The following is a 19,207-nucleotide window of genomic DNA, read 5'->3' as shown; positions in this document are numbered from 1 at the left end:
AAAACTAAGAAAGTAAACATTAAAATCCTGTAGGCTCAGTCATTACTATACACTGATTATGGGGGCAGAAGCCAGAGTGTTGAGTCATTTATAGAGGTTCACTTGAAGCGAAACTTAGTGAATGCAAGTGTGAAATCCTTCAATGTTATCCAATCCAGGTAGCAGCATCTTAGATCATTTTATTATCAAAGATCCTTTTATTTGTGCCGCCTAAAGTGTTCTTCTTATTCAACATAGGGACACAAAAACATGCAAAATAACAAAACTGGCAATTGGTTGATATCATCCCTCTGTGTAGATGCAGGAGACCTGGCTGGCGCAGTGGTCCACCACACTGAAGAAATCCCCTCCATGCAATTCTTGATTAGGAGCAGCAGCCTGTGCTTGGCTGTCAAATCCTGCAGCTGCACCCGCACCCATCCACCCACACACACACACACACGCACACACACATTAATGCACAGATGTGAAATCCAATGGCAATAAAGTGTTCATCCTAGAGCAATTTTGGTTAGACTGTATTTTCATTACCTGTAATGCAGGGAAGAGCTGTTTGTAAGGGGGCCACCCCATTGGGATTACTGACTGCTGGAGGGAGGCTGTCACCAAAGGCATCATCTTGCATCAGGTGACTCGCGCTGGTGTGTGCTGTGATCCCACCATATTGTGGAGGACAATATAGCATCTTCATCTGTCCTGAGAGCTCTACAGGGGAGATATGAAAGCCTTTTAAAATCTTTTGTCTTTATTGTAAAGAACAAAACAACTAAAGCTTATATCTTTAAATTAAACATTCTAGCAGAACGACATCATTAGACCTTAGAAAAGAAACAACTTGTACCTTTTCAAACTCAAACTCTGTCTTTATGTCAGCAGTTAAAACTAATTTGTGTGTTTCTGAAAACCTTGTCAACATCACCGTAGCTGTCAACTCCGAGGGGAAAAGAGGTGATATCTATTTAAAGGTACACAGAGCGGAGCTGCCTGATTCTGTCTAACTAGAAAAACTACCAGCCACCTGCTACAGATCATAAAGATACACTGTATGATCAATGTGTGAGTAAATCTGTTTAAACAGATTGTCAAACCGCTTAGATATTTGCTAATAGGCTCTTCAGACGTGAATCCTACACTATAAAGATTTTTCAGAACCTCCCTCTGCTGCACAACTGTATTGACATTAATTTGAAAAATGTGAAGAGTCAACTGATGATAAACATGATGAGTACCTGGATTGTGCTCTGCTAGATCAGGAGGCTGACTGGGGTGCTTCAGGTTGTTCTGCAGAGACGTCCCATTGGGAGGATGTTGGAGGCAGGTGGAAGAGCAAGACCCACACTGGTCCCCGGGGAAGAGCTGGTGAGGGGAAGGATCAACAAACCTGAAATATTTAAATCGAAGTAAATACTGTGCTTGTGGAATCAAATAAATAACAGGTAATTAACAACATATAAATGTATGACTTTAAAAAACAACAACTATTCGTTTTAATATTAGTATTAATTGCACTTCAACAAACAACTGTCTTATTCCATATTTGCTCCACTTCCACACAAAGTGTGATAATCAGTTAGTCTGCAAATGAAGCACTGATTAGTCCATCCATCATGAAGTAATGACATGATGGCAGTTTCACACATACAGACATAGGCATGAGCTTGCTCCACAACCGTTCACATAAGATAAAACTGTCATCATCTGTCTCTGCCTTTAGACAATCTTTACTCGCTTGAGTGATGCACATGCGATGGACAGCATGACACGTTGTTTAAAATGACTAATTAAAGCGATGCAGAAAACTCTTTAGGCTCATCTATGCTACATCCATGCAGTGAGGAAAGAATGACTGCGTATTCCTTCCTCTGCCTCACTTCTGGATCATGGTGCACTGATTTACAGTACTCCCTACATAGCATGCTTTCACCACATATAAACTGAATTTAAAAGCACATATGGAATTGCTATTTGCAATAAAATATATAGTTTCTGCAGAATATTGAAAAAAAAATGCGCCATCTCAGGTGTTTCAGTTATGGAGTCCATGGCCACAAGATTGATTCTCTGTGCTTGGCAATTGATATAAGTAGCAACAGAGGCACTCTAGAGGCATTTTATGATATATTACAGTCTGCACTCTACACACTATGACCCATGCAACACAAGCCCATTGATGGCTTTTTCCAACATAATAGTCCACAATAGTACACCTGTAATTTGTTCCTTTATCACTATTTTATATAGATAATGATCAAGAGTTCTGTCTTTAGTGTAACCAGATAACAACATAAAAGTGAGACAGGCTATTTTTCTTCTGTATTATGTCTTCTTTTCACACTTTTTTATGACAATAACATTTTTTCTTTATGGCTGTTGATGTATTTTCCCATTTATGGAGTAATACAAAAATACATCCAAAATTCCCTACATTCTTATATTAGACTCTAATATGTCAACAAAAAAATAATAATAATTTTGCAACTGGATTTATCCACTGTTCAGATTTCTGTCTTAGAAATGCAAATTAGGGATTTTAAAATCAGATAATGCCCAATTTGCATATTTAAACATACAATTTCAGAAAACCTGTAACATAAATGTCTTAATGTAAGTCATCAAATGTGGAACTTTCAGATTGATATGTATTTGTTTTATTTTATTTTTTATTTTTATTTTTTTTTCCTATTCACCTCCGAAGAGGTCTCACCAAAAATCTAGGACATAATCAGATTCATGTAGCTCATTGGTGAATACACAGGATTAAACCAGTAAATTTAAAAATTGTTCAGTGGCCATGGCAGCTGACACCCCTGCTGTTAGGTTTGGCCAAGAAACATGTTTACATGCCAGAGTTTGCTGACAATATACAAGGACTGAATGGGAAACCGAAAGGAATCCCAGAAAAGTGAACAGAAAGTGGCAACAAGGATTTTACAATCGATTTAACATGTAAAAAAGTAATTACAGAATCTCCCTTTTCCCAGTGGACTTTAAATGGTATTTTTTAGATTTTATGATTCACTTATTGAATTCCTTAGCCGCTCTTGTCGGTGGCTATAGCATCCATTAATACCAGCGGTCGAGACCAATGAGGCAAGGCAAGGTCTGCTTTCACAGGCCAATTGTCTACCCAGGATCCTGCAGTGAATGCTTTGGCCTACCGCTGATATGAGAACAATCACAGCCAGTGAGGAGCCATGAGCATCTGGCTGCTCAGAGCCACAGAAATACTTTATCACATGCTTTGAAGTGTATAGATGAACAGCTATTTTCCTATGGGTTGACCAGGGAAATGTGTTGCTGGCTATCCCCAACCTGTAAAGCCTCTTCCCAGGCGTAACACCCACCCACCCATCCATCCATCCACCCACACACATACACATACCAAAAAAACAAAAAAAACAACCCTTTAGATTCTTTTATCAGGAAACTAAATAGTGCTTTAGTTTAAACTGATTATTCTAATTATAAGCTTATGGACTTGAAGCCATGACAACCAATGTTTAAGTTGATTGGTTCAGATCATCAAAAGGGAGAAAAGAGCATTTAAATCAGTCATGGTTAAAATTCTAACAGTGCCAGTAGGAATACAAAATGAAAAGAAAATACCAGTTGGCTTGCTGAGAAAAGCTAAGTGCTCCAACTGTTGACTCTTATGTTGCTGCACATGGTTATATTTCACAGTATTTCAAAAAGATTAACATGAAAAGGCTTTGTTTCTTTTCTTTTTTTTTGCTGCTTATAACACAGTATGCTTTTACACCACCAAAGGTTCTTTTAAAAATGTAGTTGGAATTTCGATCACATTATGTAAATATGCAGAAATTGACAATTCAAATTTTGGGGGACATTTATTTATTTATGTATTTATTTATAAAATCATCAGAACTAAGAGAATAACACAAAAATCCTCAGTACCTGTAATCATCTTGTAAGGAGTGCAGCAGAGCCAGGTGAGGATTGCTGGAGGAGTCTTGTCCCTGCGAAGCAGCTAAGGAACAGGGATGACAAACACTTCAGGACTGTCCACCACAGCCTAAATCTAATGGATAAACCTATTATGTGCACATAGTTGCAGAGGGATTTACTTAAAGGTCTAGTTTTCATGTCAAACATTTTGATACAAAAGGGCCAGGGTTTAGACATACCAGAGTATGACTCATGTGATGCACCAGAGGAAGAGTTCAAGTTGTTGTTGTCTATCCTTGCCAGAGGAGAAAGGTTTGGTTGCAAAGGATGGATGGTTAAACAGTCTGTCAGCGTGTCCTGGGTCACATCAGCAGTGGATTTCATCTAAAGAAAGGGCACATGGAAAAGAAACGGTAAACAGCAGTCTTCTATTATGATTCTAACAGTGATAATATGGTCATAGTTTTCTTCATAATTGCCTTTTTGCTCTGCTGTTGTGCACTGCATTGACAGATAAACATCTATAAATAAACTATAACACCTGACTTTGTTATTATGCTTCCTTTGGCAGATCACCTTGAGAACATCTTGCTTTTAGATGTTAAAAAATCATCCTTAATCGATCTCAATATGGGCATAAATGTCTCTTCTATATTAGCTGTCAGTTAATTAAGATTAATTGTTGTCTGCAAAACTAAACATACTGACTCAATTCAAAATTATTCTGGAAATACATACACAGTAAGTGTCTTTGATGGGAATCTGGCCAAAAAACCTAGCACACCGCTCCTTTACCACATTGCTTGTTCTTCTAACAAATATAGTAAATAATAAATAAACAAAGATTTTTTTTTTTTAAATTGAGAAAGTCATATTACTTTTTTCTTTCTTGTGGTTTATTTAAAGGTGAAATCCTTAATATTTCAGTTGTAATTGATTTAACAACTTCTGTGGGTAACAGTAAGAACATGTTAATAATACATGTCCCACTGTTCTCAGTTGAAATGACATTTATTGATTACTGGGGGTGGGAAACGCCCTTTGCGCAGCTACTCTGTTCAGCCGTGATGAAAACTTGATGTCTTCTTTATAAATTGCGGGAGCTATACTTTTACCCACACAAAGACTAGATAATGTCATTACTGTGAGTTAACGCGTTGACTCCCGTCTTCAAAATTTTGTCGAGTACTTGAACGCGTTCTTTCCTGCAAATCACTTGAGCATGTGCATGGCATTTGAATCCAATGCAGGAATGGTGGACTGCTATTGCAGAATAAAGACCAGCCATAAATTGTATTGAATATTGAGCTTAATATGATGAAAATCTTAAGCTTTAAAGACTGTTTGCTACCATGAGGACTTTTTGCAGACAAGACAAGAAACAACTTATGAATGCTTATGAGCATTGCAATACAGCATGTAAATTACGAGGGTCACGGTACGGAACATATATACAATGCACACCATCTTGAGAATCATCAGTCAAATCACAAATACATATATTTGCGTTTCAGATGAAAGGAGTTGTGCACGTGGGAGACTTTGTAAAATGTCATTTTTTTTAGTAACTACCCACCTTCTTTGTCTGTATCTATGGTGACATCACCCTCCGTAAGTGCTAAAGAGCATAAATCTCTCTCACACATGCAAAAAATATGACAACACTGCAGTGCCACAATGTGAAACTTTGGGAGTCACCCTAAGTGGAAAATTAAGGAGGTAAACACAGGACAGGACAAACATACACATGACAAACAACATAATTATGTTTTTGTTTGACATAACTCTGTAGGTGTTAATTTAAATGCATATATACACTGGATATTATCTGACTGCGTGCACGCCTATGTTAGGCTAGTGAAATTCAGTGTAACGGAGTGTAATGGAGAGCACATCACAGGAATATACTCAAAACCATAGTTAATTAGGAGAAATGAAAACACAACTCATAAAATGTGTTAATGTAGCCTTTCTTGAGTTCAGTTGTTGAAGAAGTGTCTTCTTGCAATAATCACTAATGTGATTTAATCAAGGTGGAAAGTTATTTATTTCTGCAAAACCTGGAGCCAGCCTTTGTATTTGAGAAATACAGTCAGTAAACTCGACATGTTCACTGAGTTGTGTGTTTAATGCGTACCTTCTTCCGTAACTGACGTTCTTTAGTAGAGTGAGATTTCACGTGTTTCCTCAAGGAGCTGGGATCAGTATAACGTTTCGCACATCCAGGCACCTGGCATGTGTACGGCTTCTGTACAACCAGACACATGAAAACTTGTAGAACACACACACATGCGCAAACTTTTAAATACCATCCATAATTGTCCGTGTCTATGCAAGGTTGCCACTCACTGTTTCCAGGTGTGTACGCTGGTGTTTAGCTCTGTCACTTGAATTGCTGAAGGCCTTGTGACATCCTGGGTGCTGACACATATAGGGTTTTTCCCCGGTGTGGCTACGCAGGTGGATCTTCAGATTTTCCAGCCGAGAGAAAGCTTTCTTGCAGCCCTCGAACTGTAACCATACGTAAACACAGTACAAGCAGATCATCAGTATTTCTACAACATGAATTTAAAAACATTTGAAGTCCTTTGTGTTTTAAGCTCTTTGGCTACATCCAATGCAATATTAAATATATGCTCATAAGACGTGCAGCTATGAGCTTGAAGTCAGTGCAGACAAAAGCCTGCTGACCTCAGTCAGTGTGTGGGAGGCAGTGGAAGAGGAAATATAGAAAACCTTTTGAATGGTAAAATTATTGTCATTTACTCTTGACTGTCACTCAAGTAAGCCTCAACTATTCAGCTACAGTACTTTCATGGTTAATAGGTAAGCAGCTGTAAAGCAGCAAAGCCCAGGGAGCGACTGGTGCATTATAGTTTTATGGCAAGTTTATGTTATCTAGATGCAACTGTAAGTCCTGCCTATTATATTAGCAGTGAGAAGACTCTATTGTATCGCTTGTATGCTCTTACTATGAGCCAATTTCTGCTACACTGCATTCATTATGTGAATTTGTACTTCCAATAAAAATACTGTGCCTTTGTATTTGTCAGCACACATTTGGATGTTGGTTTAAAGATTCTTTTACTGGAGACAAATACAACCACAATATTGCCAAAATATCATGTGCATGTAACTTAGAAAATAACATAACAGAAATTAAATGGTTATTGCTCTCAGGAGTTCCCTGTCAATATATCAGAATTAGTCTGAGTGATACTCGTTTACATGTTTTTGATGCATAAAATAAGAAAGTGCTGTCACAGTAATATTGGAATATTAAAATAGTTTGCACAGATAGAATCATTAGTCTTATTTTAAGTTATACATTTCTGATGCTTGTGTTTGTCACCAGGGGTCAGTGTTTATACACACATCACTGTATTGTCATTCGTGCTTTGAATCCTTCATCTTGCGTCACCTTGACAGCAGTTAAGTTACAAAAGTTCGCTTTTAGTAGACTGTTTGTGATACATTTTCCTGAGAAATTCAAAGTGAGGCTTCAGGAAAATATTAATACCAGAGTAACCAAAACCAATAAAAACAGCTCTTTTTTTTGCTGCATCATGCAACCGCAGTGACTTCACTGTTAAAATATGTGAATCATCAAAGCTTTTCTTTTGTAAGGTCGGGGCTTTACACTACTCTTTCCTGCTCACAGGGGGTTTGGAATGTCCTTACTAAGCCTTACGGAGAAAACACACAGACCATGTCCAGTTTTGTTATTTTTTCCTCTAAGACTAGATTCCTCACATACTGATACCTCTCAGTCATCACTGAATGCCAAATTAAAAAGTGTTTTTCTTCCCTTTAATAGTTCACTAATAACATTCCTTTGCATTATGCCTGGAAATACTTCACAACACGGCTATTTCCTGACAACATCACCTAAAATAAACCCATCATGTTTCTGCAATTCAACTTTGCTCACAGCAAAGCCATTGTTACAATTCTGTGTTACTAATTGTTCTTTTGAATGTCAAATGGAAGGTGGTTGTACTCTTTTTTTTCCAAAGCAGAATGTCTAAGGTTGATGAGCGTATGAAGAACATCTCAACATTTTATCATGACTAAATTCGAAACTGAACAAAAACAGCAGAGTGGCACAAAATGAGAAATTCTTCTCATAACCTCTTCACACACACTTCATTCAGGAGCTCTTTCCAATTCAATGCTCCTTCATAAGGCTTGTACTTACAAAGTGGACCAAACCTAAATATAGTTTAAAGAAAAGAGTTAGTAGCAGACCCACAAGAAAAAAAAAAACAGCACAGACAGAGATAAATAGTCTCTCAGAACCAAAGTGAACGGACAAGAGAGAACCAGCGCAAAGCTAAAATACTGCCAAGACTCGAGGACTAGCCAGGGGTGGGTAACTGTGTTACTTTCTCTCTCTCTCTGTCTCATGAAGCTCTCATAAAGCACGGAGGGCTTTTTAGTTTGTCGCGAGGGACGTTTGGGCTGAAAAGAAAGCAGCATGGCTCCTCAGTGTAGATCAGTGTTACAGCCAGCTCCTGACAGGTCCTGGCAGGTACTCATGCTCTGGCTGAACAATGACAGCTGCAGTCTGTGCCAAGAGAGTCTAGTGCCCAGTCTTGCTCTGAGGTCAATTCACTCTGGACTCTACTCTTCCCTGTTTCACCAGCAATATTTCTATCCTCTTTGCTCTTTTTGTTTCGCCTGTTTCATTATGCGGTATATTTTCAGCATTTTCTACCTCTGTTTCTGTTCTTACATCGCTATGTAAATTCTCAGAAGAAATTATTTAATTATTAACTACTCAACAGAAAACAAAAAAATCTGTCAGTAATTGGTATCATACCTAGATTTTAGAGGACACTGTGTCATAAATTTTCATAAACATTTTCATCAGCATCTTTTGTTTACCTTTTTTAAAGTTCACAATAGTGATGATTTGTTAACTGATGCAGAATAATGACAGACACTGTGAAGTAAAAATATATTCCAGGTATTAAAGCATAATTTCCTGGCGCCAAAACCAGATTTGTTCCCTCCAAACAATTGTAAGGATGGTGCTTAAAATGTTGTCAAACCTGAAATCTTATCAGGCCTGCCTTTAGTGGCATTAGTAAGGCTTGAATTACAAGCTGCTCATGGAGGAAAGTTTAGTGGATTAGCAAAGAGACTAAGATTTCATTTTCACTCTATGCAAATGCACAGATTGATGATTGATCAAAGCATGAATAATTCATACTGAGAGAAATTAGATCAAGTAAATCTTAGCCAACTTTGACAATAGCTGATGCTCACTGATGCTAATTATTGTTTTACGAAAAATTCGAATTCAGTAAAAGTAACCAGAAATAAAAATACATTTTTTCTAGTCAGTATAACTGAAATATAAGTGTAAGTTTCAGTGTGGACTTTTTCAGTGTTGGAGTGTGAGTAGAAAATGTGGCAGCCACATTGTACAAGCTAATAATTTCAAAGAGCCAAGGTATTTCTCCACAACCCGAGGAGCAATTAGCAAAATGGTAATGACACAGAAGGATCATACAAAAAAATCTAAAAAAAAAAAACCCTGCTGACTCACAATGACTGTAGAAATCCCTTGTATGGGTTTTAAAATGTGCTCTTAAAAACTCATATGTTTAAATCACAGTGACAGACAAGTCAAGGATTTGCTAACAAACTGTTCACTGCTCAATCATCATTAAACAGATTATGAGATGACAGGTACAAGCCTGGGCCTGCCCTATATGTTCACTGTGTAACATGAGCTACCTCATTGTTCTACTGCAGGCTCACACTTCACATCACGTTATTCACCTGCCAATCATTTCCTAAGAAAAAAAACGGGCGCTACTTATTAGAATATTGTTTAATTTGAAAGGTGGGCTCTGTCAAGGGAAATTAGCTTTCTCTAAATATTAAAGTATTTTTAGACATTTTAACTGTTCTGCGAGATTCACAATTTTCATATCTAGCATTTCCTTTGTTTACCTTTTAATCTAAGTGGGAGTAAATGTAATCACAGGCACAGACTCATGCTAAGATCTTTGAAGATGTTCATGTAAAGAGAGAGAAAGCCTGCGTTTTTGACTGTAACAATGAAGGTTGACCTAAAGAAAATCCAGAGAGAGTCATAATGTCTCTCTTGAGTGCAGGAGCGATAAGTACTGGCTTTTCCTTTCTTACTCAAAATTAGCCTCCTCTATAATTACTAGCACAAACACAAGTGCCATTTCATATAAATTTTGCATTTTGGCAAGGGGTTGTGACCATGAATACATTCTTCATTATTGAATGATTACATGGAACAGAGACCCGACCAACAATTGCAGCCCCATGGCAACAAAGTGTGCTTCAACTAATAAGTAAGTATTTTGGTACAAAAGGTCGACTGCAGGTATGCATGCTGTTAATTATTGACTTGTTGAGTGAAATGAAGCATGTTTGGTCAGTAGTTTGTCAATTACTCAGCTGAGTCACAAATATTTTCCCAGTGGGAGTGAGAAAAAGACATGGACAGAGCTAAGTGTATATAATCTTTGGTAGCAGCATGGCTGTATGGTTATTAGGGAATATTTCAACAACTATTAAATGGATGAGTTTGGCGCCAATGAGCAATTCTTAGCATGCTTGCCATTGTAGACATGTTAGGATGCTAACAAAAGCATTTAGCTCAAAGCACTGCTGTGTTTCAGTACAGCTATAGACTCTTATTTTTGTTTCCATATTGTGGACGCACATTATATTTAAAACAAACTAAAAAAAACTAAACCAAACAACCAAACCAAAAAGGCGTCATTAAATGATGCCACATCTAAAAAAAACTAGATCATCCATCTTGGACAGACAAAGCTACTTAGTTCATCATGGAAAACGCCAACTCTTTGGCCACAGATGCAGACCTGTAGAGAGCCAGACTATAGGGGCATCACCTTCCCAGAACGATGGCCAAGTTTGTCAGACGGTGGCCTGGCAAACCCCCCCGTCGCTGACAGACCCAGTAGCTACTAGAGACCCATGGTGCCATGCCAGATCTAAAGTGCTAGGCATCCTTTGTGCTGATTTGATAACTACATAATTGAGTTAACTCCCATGTCAATTATCACACCGCTCTGCTAATTACCCCATGGCTAAAGTTAAGACAAAAAAGAGAGACTATATTCTTGATCTAAACCTTGGCCATAAACACAGAGCACATGAAGGACTTTGCCCTCAAAAGGGTTTTTTTTTCTGCAGCCTGAGGCTTGAAAACCTTCAAATAGATACTGTGGCATTGAATGGAACACCGAGTATTGAACTCTGTGAGCCCCTGACATTCATCATGTCTTGCTTTGACTGCATTAACTCAGCCTTCTTGGAAAGAAATTAGTAAAAAAATATTCATCTGATTCTGACTGAGCTCTGGCATCTGTATATTATTCTGTGAGATTATACACATCATTTTTTAAGAGGAAAATAAAATATAGACTTTAGTTGCATCAGAAGACACACAGCTGTGTTTTTCATAGTACCGTGCACTTATTGGGTTTCTCTCCTGAATGGACCCTCATGTGGATAAGCAGCTTGTATCGGGCATTGAAGGGCTTGAAGTTGCGTGGACAGCCCACCCAGTAGCATGTGAAATCTTCAGCCTTCCTCTGGTCTACATGAAGCTTCTCTATGTGTTTTACCAGCTCCTCCTTTTGCTCATAGACTGCACTACAGTTCAACCACCTGCAGCAATGGCCCCCATAGTCCTCAAGCTCTCCTTCTTCTTCCTCCAGCATTGGGACCTGGGGTAAAAAGCTCACCCCATACTTTGGAGGAACCATAGGATCCTGTGCAAGAGGGTCCTGAGAAGAGGGCTTTATTTTGCAGTGACGTCTAGTGAGGTGGATGTGCTGGTGTGAGTGATAGGGTGGTGGAGGCCCTTGTGGAGTAACAGCTTCTTGGATAGTAGTCAACAGGGCTGGCTGGAACTGTAGATGTGGCAGCAGGTTGTTGGTGGTTTGGCTACAGCTTTCTGAAGTCTTCCCCAGTGCCCCTCCTTCCTCTGGGAGGCACTGCTGCTCCACCACCATGTTAGCCATCTGGCTCTCCAGACCCCCTCCCTCTTCAAGCATCTGCAGACGGCCACACTCTGTCTGCAGGGGCAGACCCTGCGAAGAGCCTGGCATACTGTAGGGATGGACCTGGGGGATGCAGCGACCTCTCACACCCAGAAAGTGACCGTAACCTTCAGACTGGACAGGTGAGAGTGTCGGGTGTGAAGATGGAGAGCTGCGTGAACCATTTATGTAGGCCACAAGTGAGGTAGGTGAAGTACGTATGATGGAGTTGAAATCAATACCCATGACATCCGACAAAGGCGACATGGAAAGAGCTCTCTTCTTCGCACGAGACTGTCTGGGACTTCCAGCATCACCTGCAAATAGGTATGAGGGAAGGGAAGCAGAGGTGCTGGTGCCACCTGACATGGTCGTGCCGGACATGGCTGTGCCAGGGGAAAGGCTAAGCTGCACACCTCCTTCGCTGGCCTGGGTGGAGCACTGCGGTAGACCCAGTGGAGGAAGCACACGGTAGCCATATGTCCAGTCATGTCTGCCACTAAATATTGACTGTGTTTCAAACAGACTCAGCGTGGTGGATGCCAAGGATTCTCTGGACAATAAGGACCTGAAACAGATTGTTGTTATTCAGTTTAGTGTCACTCTTAAGGTTTACTGAGCTCATCATCACATACTATTATTGATATTGCCCACCTGGCATCAGTGTGGGGAATCTGCACACTATGTGGATGTGATGGCGCAGGCCCTCCAGTATACTGTTGGCCTGTGACAACAGTCAAGGGACTACTGGTCAGGTTAGCAGCAGCTGGCTGACCAAGTACTTCCATGGTAGGTTCAGACACAGAGAAACCTGCTGGACACAAGCCCAACATTGAATTAATATAATGAATATCCATACGGGAGATTTATTAAAGTATAGGTTACAGCAGAACAACTTTTATACACAGTTAACAAATCTCCAGAGATCAGTCGAAAGTGTTATATAATATGACACAACTATCTGTGAAAAGTCATTAGCAAAATAAACTCCGATGCATCACATTCAATCTGCATTAACTACGATTTATACGATAGGTTGTGGAATTTCCCTTGCCAACCTGAGCAGGCAAAGACACTTTCTGCTCTGTTAATCCCTAATGAGCTTTTCACCTCCTTCCACTTTTCCTCTGTAGAAAAATTTGCAAGTTTTATGCATGGTTAATTATCAATAGCAGACAGTTTGTTTTGAACATGAGTTTAGATCCTGAATAGCTGAATGAGTATTAAAATACTGTCCTGGAAACTAACGTTACCCTTGCAGTTACTGTACACATATTTTGCTCACACATGCTGGGTTACCTATATATCTTAAAGCTTTGCTTTTACCTTTGAAGCTGTTGTTAGAGGAGCACAGTCTTGTCTGTAAGGTCACCGTTGTGGTTGAAGGACGATGAATAGGCACTTGCTGGTGAGGAGACGGGGTCGGCATGGTTGAAAGTTTCCCACTTGTCAACACCTGTCTGCGGAGGCTCAGTGTTGGCAGGAGAACATGGCTTCCACCATGTTTCCCAGAAGAAAACGTATGGATGGCTCCTCTTTTCACTTTCTCCATGCCTGAAGAGGGACTAAGATTGGCCCTTTGTGGAGAAGACATAGGTATCCTGATGGATTGGGCCTGGTGTCCTCTGGTCATGCTCAGTGATGGGGACATGCTGCAAGGAGACACCAGGAGCTGACAACCTTTTCCACTCATGGCTGAAGATGATTCATCAGGAGCTCTCGGCTGATGAGGAAGATGATTCAAGTGGGTACAGTTTGTAAAAACAACAACAACAAAAACCTTAGCACAGAATAGGCTACGATAATCCACTCTTCACACCTGGGAAATGATTAAAAAATGACAAAACATAAAACATTTAGTCCCCAAGATGAAGGATAAATAAGAACATAAAAGGCTTCTAAGGCCTTTCAAGGCAACACCATGTACTGTTAAGACTAAACCACGATTATAAAATATAATACTAGATAACAACTATATACATAAATATGTATTAGCCAGCATAAAGGCTATTAAAAAAAAATATATACTCTTTTAAATAATGTGCATGTTATCTGACATGTTCTGCATTATTATGATCAAACCATGCTAATACCAAGATAAGTTCAGGCTATAAAAATAAATGTCTTCACTTTAATTCATACAGGCAGCAGCTGCTCAATTTAATCTATTTGAATGCAATCTAAAAATGATGTTACCCTTAAAGAGTAAAAATCACATATGACCTTTGCTGTCTAATTTGAATATAATTATTATTTTATCACACTGCTGTTGTCGATGGCAAGTTCACTCACCTGTTTGTTGTTGTTGTTGTTGTTGTCACAAACACTTTTCCCAAAGTGACATATCAGGATGAATGGCTCCTTCAGTCCGCCGAGCTGTGAATGTAATCTGGATAACACCGCCAGAGTGTGTGTGTGTGTGTGTGTGTGTGTGTGTGTGTGTGTGTGTGTGTGTGTGTGTGTGTGTGATGGGAGTGCACTGAGCCTCTGAGGAATCTCTCAGATTGAACCGAGCCGTCCCGCCTCATTCTTCTGTTTCCAGGAACTTCTTTCTCTTCTTTCAACCCCTTTTTTTTTTTTTTTTTTTTTTTTTGCCGTTGACGCAGCTTCATGTGAACGACGTCATTTCAAACTAAGTAGACTATGACAGTGTGACGATTAGAGATTTTAAAAAAATAAAAAATAAAAATGTTTACCTCTACTGTAGCTCATAATGCATAATGGCGCGTGCGTGTGAGCGCACAAGCAGTCCTCAGGTGAGCGCGTGCTACATCATGCCATGTCCCCCTCCCCTTTTTTCTCATTTGCATATTTACATATTATCTGGTTATCTATGGTGAGAGAGACTCACACTCACACATGAAACTTTTGCACATTCCTACACAAACTGTACAGCTCTTCCTTTCTCTTTCTTTCAACATATATTCACAACATCTGCTTATGCTTCCTGATGTGTTAGTACTTGATTTTTTTTTCATCTTCTTTCATATTTACATTTTCTGTTTAATATGTTTGTTCTGCCCGGAGGCAAATTCCTTGTATGTGAAAACCTACTCGCCAATAACTTGATCCCCCCCCCCAAAAAAAAAAGGTTTCTTTGAAAGGGAGTGAATGAATATGAGCCTCCTGCCTCAGCGGCCTAGCTTTAAGAATACATGTTCAGTTTTCTTTGATGTAATATACTGATAGATTTTTTTTCCTTCTCTGTCAAGCTGTAAATATCTTTAAAATGCTGTTCTGTAGGGAAAGGAAACTGCTGGACCAAAATTACAGCCATTCTTAAGTTTGTCTTTTGTATCTCGGACAGACCTATTTGATAAAGTTTTTATTAGTGCCACTCAATGTCCTCCTCCCTAACCCTCCACCTTAGCTCAGACCCCATTGTTCGGCACTTTACTCCTGGCTGCTGGAGTGTTTGCACTGTAGATCCTGCTCCAGGTTTCTATGGAAACCAGCATGTTTATAGGAGGAGGGATGGTCGCTGTTCTTAGGGAACATACATGGAAGAGGGGCTGTGCTTCACAATCTATAATAATGAGGAGCGCATGGCTTGACAGACAGCATTCACTTTACATATGTAATATATTATGCTGACTACTGTGTCGTGAGTGGTGGATGACTCATTTGAGTCTGCAAGTAGCCATAATGACTACTGAGAATTTGCATTGATCAGAATGTATTGGAGCTGCATGAGGTTCGGTGGCTTAATTCATTGTATCATTTGAAATTGGAATTCAACGAAGGAGCTCTGCCTGTTAAGATACCTGCCATATTATTTGCCAAATTAAAACCTTTACCCTGATAACATGAAAACACTGACTGTGAGTTATTGTTGCCATTTGATGACTGAGATTGATCACTTGAGATTTCAGATAAAAGAAATTATGGTTTTGAATATAAAGTAGTAGTGACCTCTGGTGGGGTAACATTAAATTACTACACTCCCAGCCTGTGAAAGCAAGTCAGTGGGCCTACATTAATACTGTTTAGCTTCAGTTAATCACAATATTACTTTTCACTCTCACACCTTTAGTCTGATGTCTTTAAAAACATTTCTCCATTGTCTTAAAAAACAGTGTACTGCAGACCTTCTCATACCCATCTGTTTCTGTGTGAAATGTTCCCCTTTTTGCCAGCAGGGGATACTATTAGTACACCAGTGGGGTGGTTGGAGTCTGGTTAAATAGCACCATACATTTTCAGATACAGAAAAAAGAAGAAAAGACATGAAGATGTAAAGAAAGGACAGCATGTGGAACTCGTGAAGGTCAAGACTGCTTCTCTTTCGCATGATTACATAAAATAATCTGAAATAATACCAGGGATCTTGCTTGAGCTTCAAGAAGCAATCCACCAGCAACCCACTGTGATTTGGCCTCTTCTTCCCTCGACTAAGTGAGTCACGGTGCATTTCCAAAATGTCAAAAGTGTAACAGGATGGTAAAGTGTCTGAGCTTGAGGCAGAACAACAACACGGACAGAGCCACTTGCTCTTCTTCTCAACGACAAACACTGACACTTGGAGCAGTGCTTTCATGTACATTGTCATACTGGATAACATTTACAGTTTTACAACCCTCTCGGTCAAACTGAAACAAAATGTCACTTTTGTCTTGTGGTCCAAGGTCTCCTCTGTATCTAAAGCAGAGTTAGTTTTAAGGAAATGATTTGAGGAGAGAAAGTGTGCTACAGCAGAGTGGTAAAAAGACACTTGAAGAAGACCAGGGGAGATATAAGTGTTCACCATTTGTAAAGAGCTCCATTTGTAGCTGAATTAATGCTCTAATAGATTCTCCACCACTTACAGAATCCACCCCCCCACCCTCTTGGTGACAGCATCAGCACTCCTGGAAGTAGCAAAGCATTCATTCCAGTGTCAGGATGAGAAACCATGGGTGATTTCTCTTTAAGTTATATTACAATAGTCACTTAAGGTAATGCACACTCCAGCGGACCTGTGATTAATTAATCTGCTTTTGATTTGCTAATGACAGTTCAAGTCAAATGCAAGGTTAGTGAAGGCTGAGTCAATCCTTTTAACTGCAGCTGCAGAGAGGACTGTGGTGAGTGTAGGAGATATCAATTTATTGGTATCATCCCTCATTATAACGGCTCCTATTAGCCTGCGGCACCTCGCGTACTTACTCACGGCATATTAATAGACAAATACAGCGTTACACACGGCCGTATCTGAGATCACATTAAAAGTTTCCCATAAGCATTAAAATCACTCATTTTGTTTTGCAGCCAGTAGTGTTAAATTAATGTTTTGTAAGACGTCGCAAGTAAAAAAAAAAAAACTATAAATAGTGTGCTCTTAGAGATACAGCCCTATCCACTGTACATAAAATACAGTAGGGAGGAAAGACCCATCCATCCATCTCCTCCTTTGCTCCTCCACTGTCAGTACCAACACTCAGATGAAGATGAGTGTGAGAGAGATGGGCTTCTGAGCTTCTTCCATCTCCATCCATCAATCTTAGTTGACTTGTCTAATAACCTTTACAGAGAAGTGATGTCTGATGAAAAAAAAAAGAGGCAAGGACAGTATGGAACACAGACGCCCGTGTCTTTGCAGGCAAGCTCTGTCTTTTCTCCTTCCCTGCTGTGTTTCCGAACAGGATGACTCTAATAAAAGATTGCTGACACATCAGCCCCTGTGTTTAGAACTGCCTTTAAGCCATGGGCTTGTTTTTAATTTCAGCACACTTTCGGGGGTGAAGCCCAAGGATGTAGGCGCAGTAAGCTCCCTCTTTCCTTTTTGGATATTATTAACACTGCAGCTCTGGAATTGCATCTAGGAAGATGAGGCCTGAGCACTGGAGCATAATCACTGTGACTGTGAGTCTGCCAAATCAACATAAACATTTCCCAAGACTTCAATATGAATACAAAGGGTGAAAAGAAGCTCGGACAACAAAAGACATGGCTCAAGAGCGAAAGGGAATTTAATTTAAGTAACTGAGATCCAATTAAATGTGAGTTACTCAACCATAACACGATGTGGCTCAATGACAAAGCATAAGGCAATAACAAGGACCCAGCTTGATATAATGCTTGCAGAGTAGAGCTTTAATGAACATCAACGTTGAACATTTTGGACACCAGACCTGGAGCTTTTTTCGAGATTACAAAAGGCTTCAATATCGTTTAGACTAACAGAAAAAATGTTCAGGATGAATGACACATTTCATATTTTGCTTGAAGATTAAAACATGGATCCACTTCTTTATTGTACTTCATTTTGCTCTTGAGTGCACCTCATGCTTCACTATTTTGACAAATGGTGTGTGACTTTAACCAGACTCACATATGGCTCAGGGTGAATATCTTTCACGACTGCAGTTACCATAGTTAAAAGGTACAGCACATGCTTGTGGGGTGTGTGTGAGTACTCTGATAGCACTGGTGCAGCTTCAGGAGGTCTGTTTGAATTTCTTGGTGCCAGTGTGGTGGTAAGGGCTGATAGGGCACGTAAGACAACCTAGAAGGTCCAGACGTAGGAGGGTGTGTCATTAGACCCCTGCCTGGAGCCCCCTGGTCAGATCCTCCTAACATCCGTCTTCATTAAAAAGGTTGCTCTCTGAGCAGATGGTCATTAAGAGCACCCCCTCCTCTTTAGTCCCGACACCCTCTATGCACTAGGACACTACCTAGAGGACACCCATCATCCCTCAGGAATCCAAGAAAATCTCACAGAAGAAGAAGAAGAAGAAGTGGTGCTCAACAAGGCCACCTGGTAATGATCACTCTGGGGTCTTCATAAATCTCTTTTTGAAATCTTTCAAAATAACAGCATGAAGTATGGAGATGGAGCAGTATGATCAATATGTTAGACCCAGTGCCACAAGATAGGGGTGGTCAGGGCGACACAACTGATACTAATGGCACCCAAAAAGTGAATAATATCATCAGTGGTTTCCTGCTCTGTTTCCTTTTCCAGTTAAGTGTTTTTCTCCCTGTGTCTTTTATGTGACTGGCATATCAATGTTGTTTCAACCTGCACTGTTGTTCAGACAGGTGTGGCAGGGGACAAATGAGGACATCAGCAGTTTTTTATATATATATAGAAATCTGGGGTTGATAAACACACAATGTCAAAGTCACTTAGGTCCTGTTGCTTCACTGCAGCCACCTTTTGCCAGTGGTGGAATGTAACTAAATATATATACAGTATATTCCAGTACTGTACTTAAGGATACATGTCTATACTATTTGTTTGCCATTAGATATCAGGAGCA

The 19,207-nt window shown here is 39.7% G+C and overlaps 1 protein-coding gene across 3 annotated transcripts; it reads right to left on the bottom strand.

The window, feature by feature from the left end:
• Positions 1-258: 258 nt before the first annotated feature.
• Positions 259-14,529, bottom strand: glis3 (GLIS family zinc finger 3). Of its 3 annotated transcripts, none has more exons than XM_027281968.1 (11): positions 14,259-14,529; positions 13,293-13,785; positions 12,621-12,780; positions 11,391-12,534; positions 6,256-6,417; positions 6,044-6,154; positions 4,146-4,290; positions 3,916-3,988; positions 1,230-1,381; positions 532-705; positions 259-404 (listed from the first exon to the last, which is right to left on the bottom strand). In XM_027281968.1, exons 2-11 carry the CDS (start codon positions 13,657-13,659, stop codon positions 283-285), a joined length of 2,610 nt encoding a protein of 869 aa, XP_027137769.1. In that variant the 5' UTR covers positions 13,660-13,785; positions 14,259-14,529; the 3' UTR covers positions 259-282. The 3 variants fall into 3 exon arrangements, with proteins under 3 accessions (XP_027137769.1, XP_019133866.2, XP_027137770.1); XM_019278321.2 differs by having other exon boundaries at positions 12,621-12,777; XM_027281969.1 differs by having other exon boundaries at positions 13,293-13,689.
• Positions 14,530-19,207: the final 4,678 nt, after the last annotated feature.

This window comes from Larimichthys crocea, chromosome IX (assembly GCF_000972845.2).
Source record: "Larimichthys crocea isolate SSNF chromosome IX, L_crocea_2.0, whole genome shotgun sequence".
NCBI classification, from domain to species: domain Eukaryota; kingdom Metazoa; phylum Chordata; class Actinopteri; family Sciaenidae; genus Larimichthys; species Larimichthys crocea.
The sequence above is the reverse complement of the archived record's forward strand: the minus strand, read 5'-3'. Positions and strand labels throughout refer to the sequence as shown.

Bases quoted from the DNA above. Each gene is read 5' to 3' on its own strand.
- glis3 (XM_027281968.1), bottom strand. From the start codon at position 13,659: ATGAGTGGAAAAGGTTGTCAGCTCCTGGTGTCTCCTTGCAGCATGTCC. The intron at 6,418-11,390 runs GTACTATGAAAA...GTATGGTTACAG, and splicing joins AGAAACCCAATAAGTGCACG to TTCGAGGGCTGCAAGAAAGC. The intron at 1,382-3,915 runs GTACTGAGGATT...TAAATATTTCAG, and splicing joins TCCTTACAAGATGATTACAG to GTTTGTTGATCCTTCCCCTC.